At 41.6% G+C, this 20,594-nt stretch overlaps 1 protein-coding gene across 1 annotated transcript in view; it reads right to left on the bottom strand.

Moving 5' to 3' along the window:
• Nucleotides 1-20,009, bottom strand: part of LOC117020716 (synaptotagmin-like protein 3) — a 43,093-nt gene extending 23,084 nt beyond the window's left edge. Inside the window, exons 1-3 of the mRNA XM_033103321.1 lie at nucleotides 19,934-20,009; nucleotides 8,921-9,537; nucleotides 6,386-6,604 (exon numbers count right to left, since the gene is read on the bottom strand). Of these exons, the coding sequence (XP_032959212.1) occupies nucleotides 6,386-6,604; nucleotides 8,921-9,069 (368 nt within the window). The 5' untranslated portion in view covers nucleotides 9,070-9,537; nucleotides 19,934-20,009. The remainder of the gene's footprint in view (nucleotides 1-6,385; nucleotides 6,605-8,920; nucleotides 9,538-19,933) is intronic.
• Nucleotides 20,010-20,594: the final 585 nt, after the last annotated feature.

The raw sequence follows: 20,594 nt of genomic DNA, 5'->3' as shown, positions 1-20,594 counted from the left end.
AACGACAAGTGTTGGCGAGGATGTGGGGAACCTGGGACCCTTGTGAACTGTTGGTGGGAAAGTAAAATGACACAGCTGCTATGGGACAGTATTGTGGGTATTTAAAATATTAAACCTAGAAATGCCATGTGATCTAGCAATTCCAGTTGTGGATATATACACAAAAGATTGAAAGCAGAGTCTCAAAGAGACATTTTATGCCCACGTTTATAGCACCTCCGTTCACAACAGCAAAACAGTGGAAGCAACCCAAGTGTCCATCAGCAGGTTGATGGATAAAGAAAACTTGGTATATACCTACCATTGAATATTGTTCAACCTTAAAAAGGAAGTAAATGCTGACACATGATACAACATGAATGGACCTTAAGGACATTATGATAAATGAAATAAGCCATCACAAAAAGACAAATTTGGTCTTTTTGATTCCACTTACATGAAGTACCTAGAGGAGTGAAAATGCGTAAAGACAGAAAGTAGAAGGGTGGCTACCAGGGCCTGAGGGAGGGAAGTAAGGAGTTGTTGTTTAACAGGTACAAAGTTTCAGTTTTGCAAGATGCAAAAGTTCTGGAGATGGATGGTAGGGAGGTTTGCACAATGGGAATGTTCTTAACACCACTAAACTGTGCACTAAAAAGGATAAGATGGTAAATTTTATGTTATGCACATTTTACCATAATTAAAAAAAATTTAAACAAGCAAACCCAAAGGATAGGCAGCTCAAAGGAACTTTGTTTGATGAAAATTGATGTGGAGCGACTCATACCCACACACATACTAGAAACTTTTAAATTACCAGGATACAGAGAAAATAAATATTTCTAGTACATAAAAATCAGATGATAAATAAAGAAATAAAACTAAAACTAGCTTCAGATGTCTCTGTCATAGTAAATTCCAAAAGACCTTAAGAAAGCATTTACTAAATTTTGAGATAAAAGGTTGGGACTCAAGATTTAAAAACCCAGTATAGTCGTCACTCATGAGGGAAGGCTAACTGAAGGCCTTCTCAGATATGTAGTGGCTTAGAACATATGCCGCCCACATGCTTTTCTGGGGAAAAATCCTGAAATCAAAATAAAGAACTTGCAAATTGGGAAATCAGTCTCAAAATCAGTTAAAATATAGAGATGGTTTAATAATTGTTTAAATGTAATTAGAGAACTATGGAGGTGACAAAAATAATTATTTAAGGAGATATTCTGAAACATACAAGTAATAATTTAAGAGTATAGATATTTCAAAACGATTGGCTAAGTGATTAAAATTATGTATAAAACATTTCTGCCTCTATGAATTTGCCTCCTTTAGTAAGTGGAATCATACAATATTTTTCCTCCCGTGTCTCTGATTTCACTTATATTTAGCATGTTTGCGAGGTTCATCCATGTTTCAGCATGTATCAGAATTCCACTCTTTTTAGGGCTGAATAATATTCAATGGTACGGATATACCCCATGTGGCGTACCCATTCCTCTGCTGATGGACACTTGGGCTGTCTGTGACTGTTATAAACAATGCTGTTACGAACATTGGCTTATTGACTAAAGTACAGTTTGACAGCTATGATGTTGTCAAAACCAAAATTACATTTTCATTTTGTTATTTCAGGTGGAAAAAGTTTTTGCGATGCACTAGGTCTCAGGTTCTGTTAACATTTATAATAAGATTCAAACTTTAGATACTCGTTTCCTAAACAGAACTCAAAATGAACTCAGATGTCTTTACCACATAAGATTATATATTACCTCTGTTGTCAAGCACATCCTACTGTCCTTTTCCCAAGCAGCAAAGTAACATGAATTTACTACCCCTAGACTGTAGAGCCCCAGAATTCTTCAAATTAAACACAAAGTAATCATTTCAGATGTGGCAAAAACTAGGCCAGGCTTTGAGGGCTGTGGGTAAGGTAACAGTTTCATTGTCTTGTTGGCACGTTTTTTACAATTTTAAAAGGAAGAAGGAATAACTGGTTTCTTATCTGTTGACTTCATTATGTGGTAAGTTATAAAAGTAGTGTTCATATGGGTAGCACAGTACGTGGCAGAATTAGGCAGATTTATTTCTTTCCTTTTGAAAAATCGGTTTAGTTCATTTCTTAAGACAGTCTTTAAGCGTAAGTTTGAATCTGAGAAAGATATCACAAAACCTAATCGCACTTTCACCAGAGCATCCCAAAGCTAGAAGGGATTTCAGAGGAGAACAGACAGATCAGCTTTAACGTTAGGCACAAATCCATAGGCAAACTTCTTTCAACCAAAAGGAGAGCTTTTTAATGTTGATTCTTAACTATCTGCATTAAGGGAACTGAATCATCTAAAGTCATGAAATCCACACGTGACTTGTATTTGTGGAATCACTTTGGTGTGATCTATGGACATGCATATGTTATTGTGGAGAGTCCTATGAAAACAAGACGTAAAAGGAACCACCAGCCTGTCCAGCATCACCTCTCGCCTACACTCCAGCCTACACTCCAGCCACCACACAGCACTTCACTACCAAGCAGAGTGCCACCGCAGGGAGATGGCCTCCTGGGGCTGACCTTCCCTGCAGGGCAAAAGGTTTCAGCTGAACTGAGAGTGAGGTGACAACTTTCAGTACGAACAAAATAGTTAATAATACAGAAAGGGTACTCATCTCAAAAAGGTTTTAAAAGCAAGACCTGCCATGACTAATTACATGCTGAGCACAGAAGAAATTTCAGCTTCAACAAAAGGAAAAGAGTGTGTGTGTGTGTGTGTGTGTGTGTGTGTGGGTGTGTGTGTGTATCATGTATGACAGCCAAGCTATATTGTGAGAACTACAACAGATGCCATTTTTAATTCAGAACAATAACAATAACAAAAAAACTGTATTTCATGGAACAAAAGGCTTTTCCCTTGTGAAATTAGTCTTAGGAGCTAACCTCTAGAAAATTTGTAAATGTACAAGTATGTGAAATATTTTACTCAATATGTTTAACTTCTCTATATATGCTTTTACATGTGAAACACATGAACATACTTTCTATCAGCAATGTTAAACACCAGATTAGGAAAAAAAAGAAATCAAGTTTTGAAATAGAAGGTAGGCAGTAGAGAAATGTTATTTTAACCTTGGTACTAAGCTAAATAAATCCTTCCTTGGCCAATTCTCCTATTCTATACCGGGTATTTCTGGCACTGGATTTCTTTTCAATCTTTCATAAAGTAAATCTTTGACTCACTTGAAGAATAGAAGTATGTAATAATGAGTGTGAATTTTTCCATTCTCATACGTTAGATATTTGCCTTTGTGGTTATAAAGTGGTGATTCAGTATTTTACCAAAACATGAGATTATGAAAATCTTGGGAGTATCAGTCTGAAATGTAAGAGATTACATTTTCCAAACTCCAGGAATTTTAACTTGAAGCAGGAAACAACTAGCAGAACTTCTTTTGCACTGTCACCTGATTTTCAATGATAATAATACACGTGCACCACTTGAACAATTCTGTTTTGGAATTCAGGAGCAGGATGCTTTGCTTCCCCCCAGGAGATCTGTATCAGTGGTCTATTGCTACAGAACAAACTGAACTACCCCCAAACTCAGCAGGGGTAAGAGGGCAACCATTCATCACTGCTTCTAGGGTGGGCGGGCAGTTCCTCTCCTTTGGGTCAGGCTATCTGACCTGGCCTGGGCTCTCACAGGTCTGAGGCCTGAGCCCTGGCAGCTGTGCTCGGTGCTCTCTCTCCCTGCAGCAGCTTCGCCGGAATTGCCATGGGGGCAGAGTGGGGAGTGGACGATACAAGGCCCAGGAGGCCTCGGCTCAGAAGGACACGACGGCACGTCTGCTGTATAATATCATCTGTCAAAGCGAGTACAGCCCGCCCAGGTTCACAGGGTGGGGAAACAGTCCCCTTTGCTTGCTGAGTATGCTCACAGTCCATTTCCTACTGCCCCAATCCAAAGGCTTCTGAGTGCCTTTGAAGCCTCTACCCTCAGGGAGAGTCTCCCAGCAGGCACGAGAGGGCGGAGATCAGCCTTTCAGTTTTACTGACTCCATGGCCTTGGGCTGAAGGCTAACTACCTTGTGTCTCTAAGCCTCCGTTTCCTCACCTGTAGAATGAGGATAACAGTAGTGGCTGCCCCGTCAGATTATTTTATGGTTTAAATAAACATTCGATGTAAAGAAACACTCAGCCAGCATCTCGCACGTGGTGCGTGGTTGTCCCATCACCCTGACAATGTCCTGCCCCCTCTCTAATCCTGACCCTCTCCCACAGATGCTCCAACCATGGACACTCTGGAGTGTCACCTCGAGTCACTCAGCCCTCCCTCACTTCTCCCTCCTCTGAGCTCCCGACACACTTTGCAGCCTCACCCTCAGTGGTCCTACATGGGGACGCCTGCCTAGAAGGCAGGAACCTCAGCTGCCTCCTGGGACCCGACACCAGCACATTTCAAAAGCCTCTTCACTGACTGCAGCAATCTGCAAGTTGGTTTTGCTTTTTTTTGTTATTTTTTTTTAATTTTTTTTTTTTTTGGTTTTGCTTTTTTTAAATTACTATCCTAGAGATTCCCCTTCTTGATTTTAAAAACCTGTTTCCCTCCTCCTGTTCCACAACACATCCGCTTGTTTTTGAGGAACGAGTCTGAGGCTGACGAAGAAGCCAGGAGAGCAAAACGACTGGGGTCAAAACCCTTTTCCAGGTCGCCCTTCAGTTATGAATGTCAAATATTCTAAAGTTTCACCAAGCGTTCTCTTTGGCCCTAACATAGGATGGCAGCCCAGAGTGGACCAATCCAAGAGAGAACAGAGGGCTGCTCAGAAAGCAAAGAGAAAGGAGGGCGAAACCTGTTGTTACAAATTAATTAGCTCTCTCCCCATGCGATTTCCTGTGTCAGTTCACTCAGGGTAATGCAGGTAGGTATTTTGAAAAACATCCTATTTCCAAATAAGGAAGCTGGGGTTTTAGAAATCACACTGGTGTACTTAGAGGGTAAAGTTTCAATACCCACGGCCTGATACCTCTGGGGTGGAGATTTCAACACCGCCAGCGTCCCAGGAGATTGCCTCAGCCGTGTCCTCCTGTTTTGATTTTTTTTGCTTATAGTTAACTATTAGAGAAAAAAAAATGCTGAAGAATTTAATACCTTACAAAGCAATGTTTAGATTTCAACTACATATGGTTGATTGATATGGAAGAAGATCTTAAGATCTTTCCAGAGATTATTTGGAATTGTCACCTACTCTCTCAAAAGTCCAGACCTGCATGAACACAAGTGTGGCCAGGGTGGCTCACAGTAATTCTTTGTTTTTCCTTTTCAAGCTGAGAAAAGCCTGAAGGGCACTAGCTTCCACAAGCCAAAGAAACCTGAGACACGCAGAGATCCAGTGTGATTATGAGTCAGTATGTTTTGCACTGGTTCTAGAGAAGCAGAAGGTATGCAGCTCAGGACCAAAGAAATCTGGTTGGACAGCGTCACCTTTCTTTAGATGAATGGCTGAAACACATCAGGCCTTGCAAAGAGACAGGAAATTAAGGAGATTTATGTCAGGATGTCCAACAAACACAATCCTCCTGAGTTAGGGGGAGAGAAAAATTCAGCTACCTCCCCACACTGTGTGAGTGCCTAGTACAATCTCTGTTCATTGGCGCAGTCACGCCTCGGCAGCAATATTTGGAAGTCACAGATCTCAAAGTCTCTGACTGCTCTCCTAGCTTCACAGCAGGCGAACGTGTCTCCCTTCTCATAAGTTCTGTGATGTCTACCCCAACAACCAGAGACATTCTCCCTGGGGTTTTCAAGAATCAACCATCAGCCCATTCTTGCTTTGAACAGTAGGAGACCAAACCCAATATGTCCTTTACCATTTTCAAAATGGGTAGTTCAAAAATACCAATTCCATGTTTAAAAAAAATGTTTAAACCTCACAACATCGAAAGATTAAAATAAATGTAGATCCAGTCTATCACTAGTAGAAAGCGTTCTCATTTGTTTATTTGCATGTCCAGTACGGGTCAGCTCGCCTCCTTGCAAAAGGCCTGCCTTAGAGCTGCACAGGGTCACTCTAATGTGCCCTGTGTTACAAGTCACCCCACTTTTCCTGGAGGAGATAAATGAAGCTCTAAGAAAACGAGGCACCTTGTCAAAACCCAAATGCATCTTAACTCCGGGGTGAGCACTTCCTTAGCCACTACAAACAAACTTTTGTAAATTTACAAAAACAAACAAACAAAAACCCACGTTTTTCATATAATAAAATTTATCTTTGAATTACAGTAACCTCCGAGTCTAGAAAGGTCTCTCCATATTAGGCACTCGGTAGACACGGGCCGACTCTCTTTATCAATGGTTTGTCTCCGACCGTGTCTGAGACCTGAGTCCGGGAGGACCCGGACTTCGGCCATGCTCACCTGTCCTCGTAGCACCCGGTGCACCTCCACACGTGGGTCCCCCGCAGGAACACGCGGCACTCAGAGCACACGCGGTAGCTGCAGCCCTGGCACGCGGTCCCCCGGTTCAGCAGCAGCCCCAGCACCCGCTGGCAGCGGGCACACGATTTCTCTTTGTTCTCCTGGCTCGTGTTCTTCCTGCCTCTCCACCGGAGATGCTGCAGGCGCGTCTTCAGTTTCCTGGGGCCCAGAGAGTTAAATGGGAAGATTCGACTGAATGGAAGGACCGACGCTGGACACATTCGTCCACGGTCGGGACTCCCACAGTACGGCCATGGCAAGAGAGAAGGGGCCCTGGCACCCAGCACCCCTGGTTTCCACCATTGCCGGTCATGAGGCTGGTATCTTACCTCCAGGGTTGCTGTATGGCAAAGCATAAGCAGTATGCCTGGCACAGAGAAGTTAGCTGCTAATTTGTTCTAGGTTCATCCCTTCCAGCCCACAGAGCATGATAATGGTAAGCAAGAACAGTGAGAGAAAAGGAAAAACACAGAAAATAACACTGATTCTAATGTGCAAGGCATGGAAAGATCTACAAATTTATAGCATACATGCCTGCTATTGTCATGTGTTACCCAATACATCTATTTAACTGATGCTCTGCTTTGCTACTGTTTCCTTCTGGGAGGTCAGTGTACTTCCAGCCCACTTCCTCTACGCAATAGCCCTAGGGCAAAAGGATATTACCTTGGACCCCAAAGAGGTGTTATTAACCAGAGCACTTTTATGAAATGTCTGTTACCTACTTTTAGAAGAGGGAAGTCACTCTCTAGAAATAAGCTTACATCCAACTTTCAGGATTTGTCCTAGAATCAGTACCCTCGGGAACAAAACAGTTTTCCATGTTCTTTGTTGACATTCAAAATGATGTTTCTACATCACAGAAAGCTCTTTAATCATTAAAACAAAATTCCACGTTGGTCAGTGGGTTACATTTCTTAGTAGAAGGAAGTCTAAGTACATTTAGAAAGCTTTAGGGTAACAGGTGATGGTAGAAAATGAATATTGTACCTTCCAGTTGACCAGGAAATTTCCCTCATTCCTCAAGCGTTTGGTTGTGCGAAGGTTTATTTTATATGTGCATTTTTCTTGGCAGACTCTCAAAGAGTTCTGCCATTGAAAACAAAACAAAACTGATCTTCCTGCCGCAGCCTGAGGTGACCTCTAAAACTGGTTCACTATTCACTTGACCCAGAGAACCCCACAAAATGACGCACACCGAGAGGGTCCCATCTTTGTGTTCACTTTAAGAACACTCGTAAAACTGCCCAGGCCATCAATGATATGCATATTTGAAAAGCCACCAAGTATCTGAAGGGTGTCACTTTATAGAAGCAGTGTGCGCCATTCCGTCGTCACAATGGGGGCGCTGGTAGGTGGGCTCAGGCCAAACCATGGGGCTAGATGCAGGGGGAATGGCCCAAAAAGAGTGCAGAATTTTTGCTGCACATTAAAATGCTTAAAACTGCAGAGAGTCATGCTGAATGCAAGGGTTTAGATGTAGGTTCTCTGGTCACTGAGCACAGCCGCATGAACAAAGCTCCCGAGACACGTGCAGAGCTCTCCGGCGGGCAAACCCACACGTCAGCTCCCACTGCCACACTGGCATGACCCTCACTGAAAAGGAGCCAGTTGTGCCTAAACCAGAAGAGGACGTTGCACAGAAGAAAACCATCCCACGAGAAACTAAAAACACAAAAACTTATGGCCTAGAAGTAAATTCAGCATCACATAAATGCTAATAAAAGTAAAAACAAACCAAAAAGCCTATTCCATTACTTTTTTTCTAAACCTCAGGTCCTCCATAAACATTGATAAAGAAACAACATCTATTTAAATCTAATCTGTGTAAAGATGGGCCTTGACAGGTAACAATGGATAGCTTTGACACAATCTAGCCCTCCTTTATTAAATGCCAACCAACATCAAAGAGCCTGTGCAGCTTAAGAGACCACAAGGAAAGAAGCTCCCTATTGACAAATCAGTCTGGGAACAGGCTGAGCAGGTTGGTATTTTATACTCCTCTGATACTCAGAGCCGACTTGGAAGCAAAAGCAAGAGAGAAAAAAAACCAACAAAAGACAGGAATGGATTCCAGCAGATTTGCTGTTTCTAAGCTGCTTTGCTTGCTTTTCTTTGTGCCATCAGATACCATGAAAAATAATTTAGGAAAGCCCTTAACGGGAGGTCTTTCCCCTGAGGGCTGTTTTGGAAGCCTGACAGCGTCCTTTGAATTATTCCTGCGAAGTAGGCAAATTTATCACACACACACACACACACACACACACAAGGAACCATTTAAATGAATAACAAAAGCAGCCTCCCTGGTCCCTTCCCGTGTTCCAAGTTGAGTTAAACAGCAGAGGTAATCTCTACCCACAGCCTGGGTCATTTGGACTCTCTCTCGACAGACAAGAGGCCAAGCCCATAGGAGCAGACTCCTAGTAAAAAGAGCCAAAAACCCAGAGAATTCCACCCTTCCCAATGACAACGTACCGTATCCTTTCGTCCTCGATATTTTGAATCACCTGGTCTCGGTACAGGACCTGGAGAATCACTTCACGTTCTAATTCCTGGAGGGAATTCAGATTGACTCCTTGGGCCATTGTTCTCTGTTTCCTAGAGCCAAGGTTAAGTGTCTTCATTCCATGACCAAGCCCCCGGGTCCTGTGGATGAGCTCAGAGTCCCCAGCAAACCCACGTTCTTGAAAGTGCTCCTGCTCCTATTTCATTGGCAACCGTGTTGCTTGCGGCTCTTTCTTTTCCTTTTTAATGGTGTCACCCTCCTGAGGACGAGGAAGCCCCAAGAGGCTGTCCCTGTGTTGGAGCCGTTGCTCCCAGAGCCTCATGCCACCCCTGCAGCGTCTTCACTGGGTCCTGCCGCAGCCTTTGACATCCGTCTAAGAAAAAAGCATATCTTTTTCTGAAGTTTTGCCAGAGATGGTTCTAAATTTGGATGCAAGCAGATAATTTCTGCAAAGCAGAAGTAATCCCCAATCTGGGGCAATTTACGAATAGCAATAAGAAGAGTATCAACGTCTCATAGGAGCTAACTTTCCCCTTCAGATGTTTTCAGGTCATCAGTAATAATTAAAAGCCCAGCCCGGTCATACCTGGAGAAAAAACAATAAAAAGGGCATCAATTTTTCTGGCTTCATATCTCTGCAGTGTTACTTCAGAAAAGACAAGATGTTCTACACAGACAGAGCTTTGCATTTTCTGCTGAGGTGATAATATAAGATTTTAAATTTTATTAAATTGGTCGTCTGGTGTTTCTAAAAGCCTCAAACTCTCAAACTTGTATTTTTCTAATATGAATTCTGTATCTTCAGTGATTACAGGTATAACGGTCTGTGTTTAATGGACATCATCCTCACTGAAAATACATTAGCAAAACAATGTTCTTAACTGCGAGCTATTATTTTTGTAATTAACTTCTCAAAACAATCTTTAATCAATTAGGGAGGTATTCAGGGACATCTCCATAATCTCAATCCATCAATTATTTATAGTCCTGAACGGTTTCACCAGCTGTCTTACATATGGGGTCTTGTTTGTTTAATGCTAGCTGAAAGGTTCTGCCTACATTCTTCCTATGTTTTTATTTCCATCAGTGACATTGGGCAGACATCACCTTCAATCTGTTCCTCCCCGCAACCAAGAAGATGGCTGTGAACTAATAAAACACTGGATGGATGCATAGTGTTGAAATGCAGAAACCGTAGGTGATCAAATCAATATACTTTTTTTTAAAACTTTATTGTGAAATATTGAGGAACAGTGTTTTTTTTTTCCAGGACCCATCAGCTCCAAGTCAAGTTGTTATTCTCAATCTAGGTGTGGAGGGCACAGCTCACTGGCCCATGTGGGAATCGAACCCACGACCTTGCTGTTATGAGCAATGCGCTCTAACCAACTGAACCAACCGGCAGCCCCAATATACTTTCTATAATGCTGTTTTGTTATCAAATCTATATGAATTCCTTAGTAATAAGACTTCTTTTCAATTATTGAGAAGCTAAACTCCCTTTGTTGGACTTCAATAGAAATCCACATTTTATGAATTTATGATCCATAGCAAGTTAGTGAACGAGAGGTTAATGGAGCCCTAAGAGATCATTCTCTTTAAGCAGAGATTCTTAACCTTTTTTCCTTAATCTCTGTATTTAAAGATGGATAACCCTGTGTATTTAAATACATAAAATAAAATACATTGAGTTACAAAGGAAATCAGTTATACTGAAATATTTTAAAATTATCATATAGTAACATGTATTCATTGATGCTTGAAATAATGAGATCTAGCAGTGACCTAATGAGTACCATAACTTCAAAGTAGTGGTAACTATAAACAATATCTTGAGATTTCTGTAACATACAATGTGGCAGAAAATATCTGTTATTTCTTTTGGCAATAGTCACAAGTCCTGCTAGTACACTGTGGTTTGATGCCTATATTCATAATTGAAGGAAATGCTAAATTCCAGTTAGAAATAAATAAATGAAGATGTAATTTTTTTTCCCATCCAGGTTCATGGACCTATAGGCTAAGGACCCTTGGCTTAAGGGTTGTCAGTTTCTCTATTGTAGGAGAAAGTTAAAATACATTGCTCCCCCAAAGGCAGAGGTTGCCTGAGGAGGAGGAAGACCGAGAGCTCTGAGAAGAGTGTTCTTGGCGTCTAGTCTACAGAAAGTTCTCACATGTGTTGCTCTCACTATGTAGGTGGTGAGAAAACAACGAAGTGACGAGGACTTTTGGCTTCAGTCCAGCCCAGCTGGTAATTCAGGGAGCCATCAGGGGCAAGGCCTCGTGCACCCTCAGTCCCCAGTTTCCAGACCAGCAGATCTTAATTCCTGAATCTCGGAGTCCCTGGAGAAGAGGAAAGTGATAGGACACAGCGTGTAATCAAGTGCTAAGTGATAAGATGCAAATTAGCCATCAGGTCTCCAACATTAGGAGTCTTTCTAAACTTGCCCCTCGGTTCCTCATGCTTTCTTCTTATTTCTAATCCTTTAAGCACACTACTGGGCCAAGAACTATCCAGTTTATCTGTTTTTCAAGTATTTTAAATGAAGATTTGTGCCGTGGACTCAAAACACGTGACCTGTGCACTGAGCTCCCATTAGTGTGGTTTTTGTGCTCCGCTCTGTGGTTCTGGCCTTTGGTTCCTTGGGCAGCACCAGTGTAGTATTACGCTGGAAATGACATCACCAAGTGCACCACCTGGGAGAATCCTGAACACTCAAAAGTTCACTCATTCAGGTGGCTAGGTCTTATGCTTTTCAGAGATATGGGATTCGATTATTTAAAAACATTACTTGTACTCTACAAATCCATGCCTGTGGGCCTCCCTAGGTCCTTTACAGGGATAAGTGGGAGCTCATTCTCCCCCTTGTGGCCATTCACTGCCAGTTACAGAAAAGTGAAATTCAGTTCATTTCCAGGATCCAGCCATGCATTCATTCCCTTCATTCAGTAAATACTGATTAAGCATCTTCCAAGTGCCAGGTACTTACTGTTCAGGTGCTTGATTGTCTGGTAAGGTACACCTGATTCTACTTCTAACAAGAATATAGTGTGGCTTGCAATAAAAACACATACCAGACAAAACAAAGTTAGAGAAACATCAGCAGCCAGAGTGAAAAGGGGCAGATAATTTTACCAGGAAACTGCTGTGAAACAATCACTGTACTTGAGTGTCAAATGTGTTTCTGACCTTCCTAGTAACCGAAGCAAAACAAAACAGAATGAAACAAAACAAAAATCAAAATGGTGTATGTAGTTCTGATAAACTGAGAAAAAACAAGGACATTCTCAAGGCGCAAAACTCCTAGACTACGAACGCAATCACTTATTTGAGCAGTAGTTTGGCAGAAGAAGCAAAACTGTGCCTCATGTGTCACTAGTATACTGATCTTGAATTAAAGCTAAGGACATAGCACCAAATTGCAATTCATTGAAAGCATTTCAAATGTAGACCAAAACATGGTACTTTCTGGAATTCCAAGTTGATACAGGGACAGAGCTCAGAAAACTAGAGGTACGGGTGTTCGGTATCCATTCCATTGTATTTTTGTTCTTGACTTTCAACAATTTTGATTCTAGTTGCTATAAACCTTCTGTCAGTCATTCAGTCACTTGGTTAACATCTCATGTGAGTAAAGCCTTCTACTGTTGGATTGACATGTACTTTTTTCTTTACTTTGGAGGATCTTTCTCCAGGTCTTCTCTAAACAAGGGTGACTTTTTGAAATGATGCAATCGGTACATCCTAGAGCATCACCCTGGGACCTTAGCATCAAGATTTATCAGAAACCTAGGAGGATGTTTTCCCTTTAGTTTCCAGGGTCCTCCTAATGTACAAACTAGCTTGCTGGTGTGGACACCCCATGTAACACGTTTGAGCCACAGTTGCTTTAGCTCACTGGGACTAGTTCAGGATTTTCAATGGGGGCAGCACTACACTTCCAGCTTAAATTCATGGGATGTTTTCGGTTGTTACAGTGTCAAAGGATTATCTTCCATTCCCATGCAAATGTTGACTCTCTTGCCAGATAAATCAATTAGAAAAAACTTATAATGATCTCATAATAGTGGAATTTAACTCTTCTATAAACACAAAGTGTATTATATTTTGCAGGGTTTTACTATACGGTCATGCGCCACTTTCTGACGGAATACGTTCTGAGAAATACATCACCAGGTAAATTCATTGTTGTGCAAACATCACAGAGTGCGCTTACACCAACCTGGGTGGTCTAGCCTCTTACACACCCAGGCCATGTGGCATCGCCTATTGCTCCTAGGCTACAAGCCCATACAGCATGTTACTGTACAAAACAACACGACATTAAATCACGCACAAGAGAAAATGATTCGTTCAAGAGATGCTGTAAACACAAGATGCAGAAGGCTGCTGCTGGTATAACACGGCATACTGTTTCTACAGCAAACTTTTTTTAAATAAGTAGAAAGAGTGCACTTTAAAGGACAAAAGGTATACTGTGGTAACTACATATACCAGTAATATGATCGTTTATTATCATTATCAAGTATTACGTACGTACTGTACATATTGTATGTGCTATACTTTTATACAACTGGCAGTGCTGTAGGTTTGTGTACACACACGTGAAGAATGCATTGCGCTACAATGTTACACCAGCTACAGCGTCACTAGGTGATAGAAATTTTTTGGTTCCATTTTAATCTTACGGGGTATATGGGGTCGGTTGTTGACCACAACGTCATTATGCAATGCACAACTGTACTCTGTTTTCTAGAATGCAAGCATTGTGCAAATTGAAGGAAGACTGTATTTTGCTTCATTCAGAACTTTAATAAGCACTATCATTTCAGAAAGCTGCATTCCTGAGAGCAACATTGTGTGTTGTACTTGAATCACTAATGCCATGTGCTGTCACAGTCTGCATTTGTGAACATCACATTCAGTGTGACTCTATGTATGCAAACATCTGACAACTTCAGTGTCTTCCAATGTAGTTTACAGATACGAATACATATGTATTCTTATAATTTATTGTTCCTTTATTTCTCCCTTTATCACAGCAGTGATTATCATTATTAGTGTAAGTAGGTTATATTATATAGGAATTCAATTTCCATATAGTAAAAAGTGAACTACAAAATACTTCCTATACAGAGTGAGCCTTGGGTGTCACAGGGTTAAGAAGCACTGAATTATAGGATCCAATAATGTCTCAGTTCACATACAAATTAAACCATATAATTCTCTGGTTCATTTTTCAACATGTTATTGGGTTTGTAGGGGAATGGGGTGGGGGAAATAAAGGGTTGGTTGGTTGCTGCTGTTGTTTTCAGTTGTATGGGTTTTGGTTTGGGGCTTCGGTTTAACTATGAGTTTGTTTGCTTATGGGATTCCAGGCCTGCTTTCCAGGTTGTAATTGAGAGCTCAGAGTTCCTCTTTCAATAGAAATTATCTAAATGATTTCGGCCGCATCCTTTTACTCCTATTGAACAGAATCAGCACTTTATCCCAGTTAGACTAGTATTTGAATTCTTACACGTTTGGTATCATCTGCCAGCTTGAAGATTCTACTCTGTGATCCATCTTCCAAATCACTCAAAAAAAAAAAAATCACTAAAACTATGCTTACTTCGTATTTATTTTTCCAAGACAAGATGCCCCCAGGCCCATGCCAACAATATACTTGTTTGTAAATTTTTTGTTCTTTTGTTTTTTTAGTGAACTTCTTCCTAGTCAGTAGAGGTTTCTAGAATGGAGTTAGTAAGCTCACAAGCCCATGGTAAACACTAAGTGGAGAAAATTCCATCCACCTCACTGCATTAGCAAGATAAGGTACACCTTCCCAGGTTCCATTTCTGGTCGTCTATGGTAGCTGGAGATTAGAAACCATGCTGGATTATTTTTTATATTCTTCAAAATATGGATAAAACAAATATACTCCTCTTTTGGAAGCTTTTGGTTATTATCATGTTTTGGGGTTGGAAATGGTGGTACCATGTTTCCCCAAAAATAAGACCTAGCCGGACCATCAGCTCTAATGTGTCATTTGGAGCAAAGATTAATACATAAGATAAGACCAGGTCTTAGATTATAGTAAAATAAGACCAGGTCTTATATTAATTTTTGCTCCAAAAGATGCATTAGAGCTGATGGTCCAGATAGGTCTTATTTTCAGGGAAACACGCTACTAAAAGAATCACATGAAATCTATGAAAATTAGCTTGCATGTTCCTGCAGCATGCCATGTATTACTGTCTAGGGTGACAGTGAGGTGTGGGAATGGCATTTGTGACACTCACAAAGTGGTAACAGGGACAACTGATGGGGTCCAGAGCTCGCTGTACCCCTTAGGCTGGAGGCAACCAATGAGAGCAGTTGGGAAAGGATTAAATGGATGGTGAATCAGAGGGAGACTAAAGACCAGAAAATCTTCCTAGCGAAGGTGGCTCCTGCTGAGCGTGGGAGAGCAGGCGTTGGTCGTAGGAGTGGGGAGGAGGAGAGGTTGCCCCAGGCTGAAGGGCAGTATATTTAACTATATGACTGCAATTAGTATAGTCATTCTCCCTCCAGTAGGGGCCTCCACTGCCTAGAAACAAATCCGAAAGTGGAAAAGAACATGGCATTCCTGCCGGTCCCTGATCTGGTCTCTTTTCCTACTCCATCCGCAGTTTCCACAAAGGGCTCCAATGCTCCCACGTTGCACTCATTCAAGGCGAGTCCCTGCACATATCATGCACTCCTCCTTTTCCACGCACTTGCCCCTGCTCTTCCCTCTGCCTCCCCAGTCTCATTTACTCGGAGGCCGAGAGGGCGCAGTCCGGAGAACAGGGTTTGGAGCACAACTGTGTCTGCTCTGCAGCTTACCGACTACTGAGCTGCTGAGCCAGTTACTGAAGCCCTGAGGACTTAATTTCCTTATCTATAAAGTAGAGAGAATTACAGCACCTACGGCCCAGAGTAGTTGTGAGGATGAAATGTGTCGACACATATAAAGTACTTATAAAGTACTTAGATTACAGTGGCGAGCGTATAATTAGTTGATAATACAGAGAACAGATTGGTGGTTGCCAGAGGAGGGGGGTGGGGGGTGGGCAAAATGGGTGAAAGAGGTCAAGAGGTACTAGCTTTCAGTTAGAAGATAAATAGTCCTAGGGGTGTAATGTACAGCATGGCAACTCTACTTAGTAATACTGTATTGTATATTCAAAAGTTGCTAAGAGACTAGATCTTAAAAGTTTTCATCACAAGAAAAAAATTCTGTAACTGTATAGTGATGGATATTAACTAGACTTATTGAGGTAATCATTTCACTATATATACAAGTACCATATCATGTTGTACGCTCATACACCTGAATAATATAATGTATGTCAATTATACCTCAATTAAAAAATACGTAAGCATTCAATAAATATTTGCTGTAATTTTTGTTATTATTAGTAGTAGTAATACTAGCTTCCTTATTATTGCTAATCTCTCAAGATCCAGATTAATTGCTACCTAATACAGGAACTTTCCCCTTATTTACAATAAAAACTAATTGCTCCTCCAATATAACCCATTTTTACTTTGTGTATTTCTCTATTGTGATCCTTACTTTGTTCTGTCTTGTGTTCAAGTGTCCTTTCTAGTGGTAACACTGGGTTTTAGTGATTCCCTCATTGCCCAGCCAGTGGGTCCTTAATATTTGGTTTGAGTTGAGAAACCCAGTGAAAATTGTGACATGTGGGTTTGCTTGCCAAAGCAGGAAGCATGAATTCAAGTAGGGTAGGAAGGGAGGACAGTCAGGTGAGCAAGCCAGCACACATTTAGAAAAGCTTCAGCCTCCCGAAATCTGAAAAGCATAGGAAAATGGAGCCATTTCAGAATTGGAGAAGCATACTAAAAAGTGTTTAAAAAGTGATGATCTCGTGCAGAAATTCACAATCTCATACCTTGAATAATGAAATCTCTCAGATCGATTTTTCTTTGATGATATTTAGTCACTCTCTCACTCATCCAACGAATTCTTACATTGTGTTTATTTTGTCCCAAGCCCTGGAGTCAGGCTCTGTCCCACATGGGGCTGAGGCCAGTTCCCACCTCCTTTTTTCTATTGCATTTGTAACTTTGTAATGCTGACAGCCTTTGTTTTACAGCACTCCACCTACTAGTCTGATTTTATTTAACAATTAAAGATCAAGGAAAACCTACACCACAGCAACACTCTGAAGGAAAAAGTCTCCCACAGCCACTTAGAGACGCACTCCACTCCAAACCATACCATCTCAGTGTTGGTTTGGGCGTCAGACTATCTGGTATCAAACCCCAATTCCAGAATCATCGGGGTACAGCCCTAGAGCAATGGCTGGAACAAAGCAAGCCAGACTCAGGAGTATTCCTCTCAGCCCGTCCGTCCTTCCCTCCAGGAGCACCCTGCAGCAAGACACCAATCTCATTTCTCTGAGATTGACAGGGATGAAGGCAATGGGGTGGGAGGGCTGCCCTCCTAAACCCAGCACGTACTTCAATCCATGTATTTCCATTTTGTCTGTGCCCAGTCATGCTGGACCCAGTGGAACTTGGGCATCCAGGCAAACAGTGTGGTTGTGCTGTTTAGGGCATCGGTCCCATAACCCCGATTTTACTGGCCTGCTCTCTCTGCCAAGCATGTGCCAGGTATTGAGGATCCAAAATAAGTAAGACCCAATCTCTGCACTCAAGAAGTTCACATTACAGGCAGAAAATAAATTATAACATGGTGGGGTGAGTATAAAAACCACAAGGCTCTACAGAGAAAGAATTCTCAGAGAAAGGTCTGATTCAGGCATGGAGACAGCCGAAATGGCTGGGGGTCAGGGAAGATGTCCCAGGGGAGAAACGCCTGGGACCACTTTGCCAGGAGAACAAAATATCCATTCACATGCTGGAATTTTGAGACAGCTTGCTTTCTTTCCTCAGCCTAATAGCACTTGACTTTGTCTTTTAGATCTGAGGGGGGTGGAGGTGGAGAAGTACAAGAAATGTGAAACTGAGTGAAGAAAGGAGGAGTGGAAAGCAAACTTTCTTATCTACAGGCAGTGGTTCCCTCTTCCTTTCATCCAATTATCTATCATCTCTGAGCAGTTGGTCATCAGATCAAAGGAAATAAAGCCTCACCACCTCACTGTGATGACCGGGAAATGGCGCCACAGTGGAAATTTGGCAAATAGCTGTAGCATGCGTGTGTGAACACGTCAGTTGTCTCTGCCCCCGGCTTTCAAGGCAAACTACAGAAATTCTCACAGCGTGAAAGCCACAGCTTTGCAACAGCTCAGAGCGCAGGTCACTTCGGGGACCGACCACCCCCGCTGCTGTGGTGTTGTACCACAGCTATTTCCTTGAGAAGATGCATAGTTTCAGGATGCAGCCATGTGCTTTCTACCTCGTATGCAGGGGAAAAGCTGAATGGCTGAACTGACCTTAGAAAAACTTTACCTAAAAATTCCGTCCCATTCTTTGCGGAAGGCTGTCGCGGCTGCACAGAACATTAGCCCACCCGAGGGAGGAGATGAATGAAGACCAGTTGTCTCTGTCGTCCCAACCCAAGCTGGGCTCAGACTCACAGGCTTAACAGATTCATTTTTGCAAAGGTGAGACGACATGTCTGTGCGTCCATCCCAAAGTCTGATACTGAAATGGAGGTGTGCGTTTATAAATCTCCTGTCTCTCCTGTGACCTAATCAGAGGTGGACATTCTGGAAGCTAATGAAGCTCAAGCTTTGGCGTCCCTCCCTTGCAGGGCCCCATCCAAGGCTCTGTATTCGTTTTCTTAAAGAAGCCTCCATAAGTTGTACTAGCTTCAGGTCCCTCAAAACTTTGTCTGTTATATAGGAAGTTGCATGTACATGGGCTTGATTGAGCCTAGAAAACTTGACTCCTACCCAAGACAGGAGACACTGGACCAGCATTGCAATTCATTGCTGATTCTATTCATTCTTTCCCATTCAGGTAGATATCTTGCCACCAAAACCCCAAAATATGCTGTTTTAGAATCGGAGTAAAACACTGAAATAGAAATCCATGATTTTCATGGCTTCAACTCCATGACCTCTTTCTTCTTATGGAAGGTTAAAGACATGAGAATTAATATTATATTGTTACAGGTACTACTCATAATTGTTGTTATACTTTTGGTTGTACCAATAGCTACTATTTATTTAGCACTCACTCTGAGCGGGACAGTTTGACAAGTACTCTGCATACATCATCTCAATCTTCATTACAACATTTTGAAGTAAGTACACCCACTTTACAGTTGAGGAAAGTGAGGCTTGGAGCGATTAAGTAATCTATCTAAAGTCACACTCTAATCTGGGTCTCTTAACTCCAAAGACTTATGCTTTGTTTAGGCAGAGAAGATGTTAGAACCTCCCACTACCTTGGCTGAATAATCTTTTTCTATACCAATTCCAACTTCTTAATAGATCCTTAATATCTAATGTGCAGTTTTCCTCTCATAATCTCTCCTCTTGCTAAGAAATCTGTTTGGGGGTTAAGGAAGCTTAATTGAAAGAAATTTAAATTAAACCCCAGCTAACTTAATTTTTTTAAAATTATATTTCTGTTCCTCCTCCAAACTGGAGATTATGGGTGATCAAAACAAACTGAATCTATGAAGTAGATTCAGAGCAAAACAGTAATAAACTATACACGGGAGAATTTATAAACCAAAGAAATTAAACACTCTATGCGACCATCTTAAAAAATTCACACTGTATAGCTTTTGGATAGTGTTTCTGTTTGTTTTTTAACCAACTCTAAAGTACTTCCTCCATTCTGTTTAAATCATTGTTACCCTGAATTTTAAATGTGTGCTATTGAATAAAATTGCAAGTCATTCTTTGCCTAATTTACCATTGTTTTTGTTTCCTACCTTTTAATGTCATCAATCTAAGAAAAGTTACCATAACTGCAATCTCTACCCACCCTACCCCCAAAACAACCTGCCCAAACAGCTATACATGGATGCTCAGCCTACCTTTGAATCAGCTTCAAGAGGAGAGACCAGGGGAGTCTGTTCTGGAGAGAAGGAAGTCAATTTTTCTTGGTGTTAGAACAACTGACGTATTTCTCTTTCCTTCCTGTCGGCACGGGGCTGAACCACTGCACCCTCGGTCCTCCCCGAGTGCTTCTGTGGCTACCCCCACCTCACCGAGGACCCTAAGAGCCAAGCCACACACAGCACACCCAGGAACTCTTGTACGCCAACACCTTACATTTGTATCTGGAGGAAAGACCAAGTTGATGCTACTGAAAGAAATGTTTCACCCCTATCAAGAAAACTTCCAGTAGAGACTAGAGGCTTCAAATATTCAAATGCTCCCAAACTTGCAATGCATTTCACATTAACCTCAAGTGTAAATGACTAACTCCATCTCAAACAACAGCTGCTAACTCAAGAATCAATTTAGAACCAGATTGGCATGGGCTTTTCCACCCGGTACATTTCACTGGAGTATTGCATACATACGGGCATGATATAAATCATAAGCACAGCTTGATAAAATTTCCCACAGTGAATACACTCCTGTCAAGAAACTGAACTTTAACAGCATTTAACTTCCTGGAAGTCTCACTGCATTATTATATTTTATAGTATGAATATGTACAAAATTTATCTCCATATTGTACTGTTGACG

This window comes from Rhinolophus ferrumequinum, chromosome 3 (assembly GCF_004115265.2).
Source record: "Rhinolophus ferrumequinum isolate MPI-CBG mRhiFer1 chromosome 3, mRhiFer1_v1.p, whole genome shotgun sequence".
NCBI lineage: Eukaryota > Metazoa > Chordata > Mammalia > Chiroptera > Rhinolophidae > Rhinolophus > Rhinolophus ferrumequinum.
This window is presented reverse-complemented; position numbering and strand designations above follow the sequence as displayed.